Source organism: Sceloporus undulatus, chromosome 9, assembly GCF_019175285.1.
Source record: "Sceloporus undulatus isolate JIND9_A2432 ecotype Alabama chromosome 9, SceUnd_v1.1, whole genome shotgun sequence".
Lineage (NCBI taxonomy): Eukaryota > Metazoa > Chordata > Lepidosauria > Squamata > Phrynosomatidae > Sceloporus > Sceloporus undulatus.
The window spans coordinates 8890926-8899339 of NC_056530.1; the positions used below are offsets into that span (position 1 = coordinate 8890926).

The 8414-nt window shown below is 40.7% G+C and overlaps 1 protein-coding gene across 1 annotated transcript; it reads right to left on the reverse strand.

Annotated features, from left to right (window-relative positions):
- Positions 1 to 39: 39 nt before the first annotated feature.
- On the reverse strand, positions 40 to 7687 carry LOC121915923 (CTP synthase 1-like). Its single transcript, XM_042440578.1, has 4 exons — positions 7358 to 7687; positions 2694 to 2782; positions 980 to 1074; positions 40 to 584 (listed from the first exon to the last, which is right to left on the reverse strand). The coding sequence occupies exons 1-4, from the start codon at positions 7502 to 7504 to the stop codon at positions 400 to 402; spliced, it is 516 nt and encodes a 171-aa protein (XP_042296512.1). The 5' UTR covers positions 7505 to 7687; the 3' UTR covers positions 40 to 399.
- Between the last annotated feature and the right edge of the window lie 727 nt (positions 7688 to 8414).

Below are 8414 nucleotides of genomic sequence, written 5' to 3' on the forward strand. Positions count from 1 at the left end.
TACTGTATGCATTAGTTATACTATGTTAATGCTAGCTTTTCAGTTCTAACAACATACACCTGCTGGACACATCTTTGGTTTCTGAATAAAGTTTTCTGGATCACTACTGAAACTTGACTTTCTAAACTAAAGTAACACTGTACATAGCATGTGTACTGTAAGCACTTTAATATAATCCACAGATGTCACGTACTGTGTTATGGTATTTTATGTCACTCTGATGTGTTTTGAGCCAGCAGTGAAATTACTGGAAATACTGCCTTTTTATTTGAAGTGTTGTGTCCCCGCAGTCCAAAACAATCTGCTCAACAAGCCTGAAGAACATCTTGAATATGGTATGACCATTTCTTTTTAAACATTCACATAGACAGGACAGAGAAAAATGGGTGCAGTTCTCCTTTAAGATGGTCTTCTTAAATTTCCCAAATGACAGTTTATGACCATCAAATTCAAGTATTTACTGGTTTTAAATGCAAACACCTCTACATCTGTTCCGAACAATCTTATCCCATCACCTTTACCTTGCCAACCGAGGATATTGCGGGCAAACTCCACAACTGCTAACTGCATTCCCAGGCAGACTCCTGTAGAAACAGAGCAGGAAATATATACACCAAGAAGGCAAAAGTGCTACCTCCAAATCCTTATTAGCACTTCTGCAACCACAATGTCAAAAAAAGAGGCAAAACAGCAGAGGGAAGGAACAGAAAATGTTGAACTCTTCCTCTGTATTTTCAGGAAGATTGAAATCATGAAGAACACATATATTGTTCAATGTTACCCACAGAGAAAAAACTTTCATAGATTTGAGGGCATACATATAAAAAACCTAAGCAAAGTATAACAGCAGGTTCACAGATAAGCTACAGGGCTCTCTATTATAATGGAATTAGTCTTGTAGTTGAGTGTGTGGGCCATTTTGTGCATGGGCCAAGATTGTGCTCTCATTTTTTTTCCCATAGGGATAATATTATCTCACCTAGAAATGGTTTTTTCTGTTTTCTTGCCCAAGAAATAGCTTGTATCTTTCCTTCTGTCCCTCGAACACCAAATCCACCTGGAACCAGGACTCCACTGTACAAAATGGAGAAAAAGAAAAAGGGGGCCCAATTTAGTGATACATTAAAGTTTATTTCACTTTTCATGTGGCATATATTTGAGCCTTCTAAAAATAGTCTCTCAATATAATATTAAACAATGCTATTCGATATTTGTATCTCAAACTACATACACTTCCCTCTGCTTCACAGAACTAGATGTATATCAAGGACTCCAGCTATTATGCCAAACAGTTGCAAAACAACAGGCATGACTTGAAGAACAGAAGCAAAGAGGAGCAAAGATGCTATTTGTATGCATGTAACCCTCTTCATATATGCAGCTTTCTCCTTCCCCCAGATGAAGAAAACATTCTATAAATAAGAATGTCTTCAAAAGCAGTGCCATGGTTGCAATATTTCTTATCTCTCAAAGACACTGTTTAGAATAATTTATCTAACCTACTGAATCATTGTATAGTCAAGGATGCTAACACATCCATCAGCCAAATATGCATTCTGAAGGTGAATCACGCTAGTTCAGTAGTTCCCAACCTTTGGTCCTTGAGATGTTTTGGACTTCAGTTCCAAGATCCCAAGTATTGGCCAATCTAGCTGGGATTTCTGGTAGTTGAAATCCAGAACACCTGAAGGACCACTGCACTAGTGCATTTTGCAACAGAATCATATAACCTTAACCAACTGCTATTCAGTGGTATACTGACTTGAAGGATTTTATTAAACCATCACAGTAACAGTCACTGACAAAACTATCACATGTTATTTATAATTATTGTACATACTCAACTATAAATCGACCTCATGTGTAAGTTCAGGGCAAAATTATGGATTTTGCCATCACCCATGGATAGGTCAAGGGCAAAATTTGGAGGCTCCTTCAATGTGTATGTGAGGCAAGAGGGACTCTTAATTGAGGCTTTTTGCTTCAGCATTTCAGCTTTTGTTTCCCCTCATTCCCCAGACAACTGCGGACTCTGTTCGTTTGCCTAACAGCAGTCAGTCACCCAGGACTCTTTCTGCTTGGCTGAAGAGAGATAAGCTGCTCTACGCTTTGCATGGGTAAATCTGAAAGAGCTGCTATCACATCACCATACTGACCCGTAAATAAGTTGACCTGGGATTTTGGGGTCAGTTTTTGGGCATACATTTTTAGAGTTATAGATGAGTATATACAGTAATTTGCACATCATGTAGCCTCTGAGAAATAATGTGGGGTACACTGTTTACTTGGTTGATAAGATAAAAAGGTAGTGCTACTGCTTCAACCCTGATCAAACTATAATGCTCCACCAAACAGGGAATAATAAGCAAGGGAAAAAACAGATGGACATAATAAGCCCGCTTCCGGGTGATTTGAGGGCATGGTGATCACATAATGTATGTCCCAAGACCATGCAGAAGCAGCCCAGAAGTCAACCCAACATGGAGAAGCCGGTCAAAACCCCACTTCTTTTCAGAGCGCTGTCCAGGACTGTGTTGGCAAGTCAGATTGGGGCCGCATGGGTCTGTTTGCCGCAGCTCTGGGGCAAGCAGCTCTGGGGACCACCCTTTTTGGTCTGTTTCACCCCCAAAGTCTACAATAATGCCAGCAGGAGACATTTTTGTCTAAAGGAAACTATGTTATGAGTCCCTTACTCAGCACTGCAGAGTTTCTGCCAGGCTTCATGATATCGAACTGGCTCTTCTTGTAGAGTAGTTGGCTCCAAGTCAGCAGAATCAATGTGCTAGGAAGAAATCCATTTTTAAAAACATAATCAAGACTGACCCAACCTGTATCTATCATAATTGACTTCACACTGAAAAACATTGACTTTAATTGCCAAATGACACAAATTCAAGAATATCCCAGGCTGTCAAGCATGAGCCAATGGTGGAGCACATGGGCTGATCAAACGTGCAAAACAAGCCATAGAACTTCAGTCTCTGGTTGTTTATTGTGACATGCAAACTCACTAGCTCTCTGGTTTATTCCCCCAACAAGCCAGACAGAAAAATAATCCAAGGTTATTTCTCCAGGTTGCTGGAAACTAAACAAGCCCAGAGAGTTACAATGCCCTGCTTGGTTCACTCTTCATGTTAAGCCATGGACCAAAAATCCACAGCTTATTTAGCCACTCATATTACTCACTGCAACAAAGAATGATCGAACACTATGCACTAGTGAATGGTTCTAAGCCTAGTCCCTGCAGAATTTAGGCTTACTGTAAGGTGTGGAGAAGGCCAGTGTCAGAAAAATCTTCAGTTATTATTTTCTAGTGTTTCCCAAAACTGTTCTCATTATAAACTTAATGAACTTTTGCACCTTAAAAAATGTTGTACCTTAAAAAAGTACTGCTGCAGGAAGCTAACTATAGATGTTATGCTAGCAGTCAGGTTATTCTTGCTTTCCATTTGGAACAAAGGGATGTTGTGGACAAGGCCGATATAGCAATGGTTATTAAGTCATCACATATTCTATTATTTTATTATTTTCAAAAAAATTGCCCAGGAGATGAAGAGTCTTAAAACTAGCTTTATGATCCTAAAAAGAACTAAGATTTGCTTTTCCTCCACATGCACTTTTCTTCCTCCCACCACAAACACCCGTGTTTGTTGCACATGTCAAACTGCACCTAGATTCAAAGCATTCTATTCTCTGATGCTGTCGTTCATTTGACATACCAGCCTCTGCTTAAACACCTCCAAGGAAGGAGACTCCACTACACTCTGAGAAAGGAGTGTGTTCCACTGTCGAACAAGTCTTACTCTCAGGAAGTTCCTCCTAATGTTAAGGTGTAATCTGTTTCTGGAGCTTGCAGCCATTTTTCTGGGTCCTGTTCTCTGGAGCAGCAGAAAAACAAGCTTGCTCCCTCCTCAGTATGACATCCCTTCCCTATTATTTCCCTATTTCACTATCTGAAAAAAAACAAAACTTTGAAATATTATGTCTTCAGGAGACAAGAATTAAAAAAGGAGACTGAGCCCCATTCCGCACGGGCCAAAATTATGCGCCGAGCGTGTACTAGGGTTAGAAAGGGGCATCCTTTCCAGACGCCCCTAACCCTAGTATGCGCTCGGCACGTACAAAATGGCAGCGCCCGTTCTACACGGGCACCGCCATCTTGATGTCGCGGACGCCTAGTGTTTGCACGTTACGTGGCGGAAGTGACGCCACGAGTGCGCAACTACTTTTTGCAGCTTCTTTTTCCTCCGTCCAGGAATCGCGCAGTTTGTCCGCTGCGGTTCCCGGACGCAGCAACTAGCAGTGCCGGCAGAGCGCTCTGTAACGCGCCGTTAAGTTCTTAAAAAACACAAAGTTAGGCATAGAATTTGTATCAGCTGCAGATAATAAAAAAGGTGTGGTGCTATATGTCTACAAGAAATACAAGGCCCAAGAGGTGCTTAATGACACATTATGTTGGTGTATCAATTATGCTAGAAGGAGAAAAAAATTACTAATGGGAATTTATGGTCCATTAGAGAAAAAAGGATAATTTTATTTAAATTGTTGAATAAATGTGGAAATTTATCTTTTGACTCCTGTATCATAATGGGAGACTGGAATGGGGTCAGTGCTAGACAAGTTTTCTCAAAAGAAAATAAGATCCAACCAAGGCAAACTCCCAAAAGAGTTTTTTGAGTTTATGGATTTCTTTGCTTTAAAAGATGTGTGGAGAGAAAAATATAAAGGGACAAGGGAATATACTTTCTTTTCAGATAGACACTAATCATGGGCAAGGCTTGACATGTTTCTATTATCAATGCATATCGTTTTGAAAACCAAAGAGGTGAACGTATACACAAGAGTATTTTCTGACCATAAACTTATTGTGTTAATGTTGAATTTAAGATGCAAAGAATTTAATTGGAGACATAATGAGCTTATGTTAACTAAGGAAGAGACAAAAAAAGATATAACAAAACATTTAGAGGATTACTTTAAAGACAACACAAGGAAGGAAACCACATGAGAAACTGAGGGAAGCCTCAAAGGCAGTAATTAGAAGGGTATTTATTAAAAAATGTTCTAAACTTAAAAAGGAAAGAACCCAAAAACTAGAAAAACATCAACAGGAACTAAATATGAAGGAAGACATGTTGAAGTACTCCCCAAGTAAAAAAAGTTTGAGAGAGGAGATAAAAATAATACAACATCAAATTTCTTTATCTTTGGTAGACAAAATGCAGAAGCAATTAAAGTATATTAAACAAAAAGGCTTAATGGTTAAGATGCCAATTCTAATAATCAGAAGATCGGAAGACTGGCATTTCGAGGCCCAAGTGCCACATGACGGGGTGAGGGCCTGTCCCTAGTGCCAGCTTCTGTCAACAGAGAAGTTTGAAAGCATTCAGATGCAAGTAAATAAAATAGGTACCACTTCTCCGTGGGAAGGTTCGGTGCAGGCATGCTGACCACATGGCCACCGGGGCAGTCCTCCGATAACGCTGGCTCTTCGGCTTAAAAATGGAGATGAGCACTGCCCCTACAGTCGGTTATATAGTCTACCTTATGTAGACTCATGTAGGCTTATGTAGTTTAAAGGACTACCTTTACCTTTACCATCACTAATGTGCCAGTGCTTCTAATACAGATATCTAGCACAAAGATCTATTACAATCAGCAAAAACACAGCTCATTTACATTTATGTTGAAACTGTGTTGGAGTTTGTGAAACATGCTAACATGATGCTACCAAACCTTATCTTTGGAGTTAATTTGTGAAGTAAACTTTGAGATATTTCCCAATAGATAAGACCCCCACATCCTGTCGTTTGGGTTATGCTCATCGCACTCGCTCCAAATAGGCAGGAAAGGCCTTCCGGTGACTCCCCCAGCTGACTTCTGTACCCTTCCAGAGAAGCAAATGTTATTGTTGTGTGCCTTAAGTCATTTCTGAGTTGCGATGACCCTAAGGTGAACCTATCACAGGGTTTTCTTGACAAGATTTGTTCAGAGAGGAGTTGCCTTGGCCATCCTCTCTGAGGATGAGATTAGAAGGGGTTAGAACCATAATCTCCATAGTCATAGTCCAACTCTCAAACTACTGCACCATGCTGACTTTTGAAGTAAACATTCCTGACCTTCAAAGACAGTGGAATGAGTGAGTCAATGACATCCATTACAAAAGAGAACAGCACATTAAGCAAAATGGAGACGCCTTAATTTTCTACAAAAATTATTTTAGGGTAGGCGTAAGAGGGTGAATTCTTCATTGTCACCATTAAGGAGATACAGTGCACCCGCATTATATGTGGGTGTGAGGTACACGGATTTAAGTGTGTGCGGTGAAGCCGCGAGGGGCGTAAGGGGCAGCGCAGCCCATTCAGATTAATGGGGCACGTGCCGCTGCACCGCCGCACGCATAAGCCCCACTCACTTGAATGGGGCTCCAGTATAGGTGGAATCCACCTTACACCGGGGGGGGGGGGGTCCAGAACGTAAGACGTAAGGCAAGGTTCCACTGTACTGGCTTTTCTGTAATCAGAGCAGAGAAGTACCTGGTGTACATCTTTCCACAATTAGGGGGATTAAAAGCAAGGCCAGAATGCTATAGTTCTACTATGTCAGTACAGGTAGCAGGTGGACAAAGACAGTGGGTTCTACAATGGTGAGAGAAATCAGAAACAGTTGTCATTGGGAGCAGGTGGCTCCTGGCTCTGAGCAGCTGATCTGTCCGGTTCTTGACTTCTGGGTGAGTCTTCAGAGCCAGAGTGTTCCCGGAAGGCTGGCTTTGAAAACCATCTGTACCAATATCTGAAGGCAAGGGACTGGAGAATGAGGCTGTTCTGAACCAGCAGACCCTCCATTCTCAACACCAGGCAGCTACTTTGCCTCCTCCACTGCAACTCTATGAGCCCAGAAAAGTGTAGCTGTTAGTCAAAAACATAAATAAATAAATAAAGGTAAAAGTAGTCATAACCAACTAAAGGGTGGTGCTCATCTCTGTTATTAAGCCAAAGAGGTTGTCTGAGGACCGCTCTTGTGGTCATGTGGCCACAGCAAGACTGCACCGAACACTCTTACCTTCCCACTGAGAAATGGTACCTATTTACCTCCTTGGATTTGCATGCTTTCGATCTGCTAGGTTGGCAGAAACTGGGACTAGTAACAGGAGCTCAACTCACCATGCGGCACTCGGGCCTCAAACTGCCAATCCTACGATCTTCCAATCATCAGAACTGGCAGCTTAGCCACTAAACCACTACGTTAGTGATTGTACCACTCTAAAAATACAAAACAATGTTCTATTAATTGCTACTTTTAGCTTTAAATACAACTCCAACAGTCAGTTTCTGGTGGAGCCAGTGGAAAAGCATACCTTTATCTCAAGCTTGTGGTTGATAGCTAGAGCAGAATGTTCCAAAGCTTTGATGACAGAGGCATAGGAATCTGAAAACTTGGTGTATTTGCCAACAAGAGCAATAGAGCAGTTCTCCAATAAACGGTCATATCTGTATTCACACATACACAAACACAATATACAACACGTTTAAAGTTCAGGAACATGAACTAAGATTTATATTAATTTAACAGGTCTGATGTAGACACATTCAGAGATTTATGAAGGGTGAGGTGATCCGTTTTTTAATGCTCTTTTACAATGCAGTGGAGAAAATGTGGTTTCCTAAGGCCTGTTACAGACTGCCAAAATAAAGCTGCTTCGGGTCTCTTTGGAGGTATGCTGTTTAAATGATGCATGGGTCCTAAGAATCCGAAAGCTGTACCAAAGCTGCACTTCAGTGCTCAGGAATGGAGTGTGGCTTTGGCGCGACCTCCAGACTCTTAGGACCCATGCATCATTTAAATAGCATACCTCCAAAGAGACCCAAAGCAGCTTTATTTTGGCAGTCTGTAACAGGCCATAGATACATTTTTGTGTCCTTAGGGATTCCTGATTTTTTTAAAAAAACAAACAGTAATATAACATTTTTAAATGCTCCACAATGTCCTCGTACACACATTAAAGGCTCTCCCTGCTCTACATTAAAAGCTCTCTCCAAAATAAAAAGCACCACAGCAAATAAGCCAGAGCAGGACTTGTTTCCATTCTCCGCTAGTTGTTCTTGGGTTTCGGGAGGTGTGAAAAAAAGAGAATTCAAAATCGTTCCTCCAGCGACAGTCTGACATCGAAGAGTGCACTGTTCTCTCCAGGATTCCTACCATCTCACTCTGTGTGTGCAGACAGTCTTTATGCCTTTGCAAAATACGTTATTTATTTATGACTTATATATATTAATGTATTAATAAATACAATTTATTACTTATTTATATTTAACTACGTGAATAAAACATTCCATTAATGTTTACTCAAAAGTAAATTTAAATCAGTTTAGTAGGTCCTCTTTCCTTATAAATGGGTACAGTCAGGAAATAAT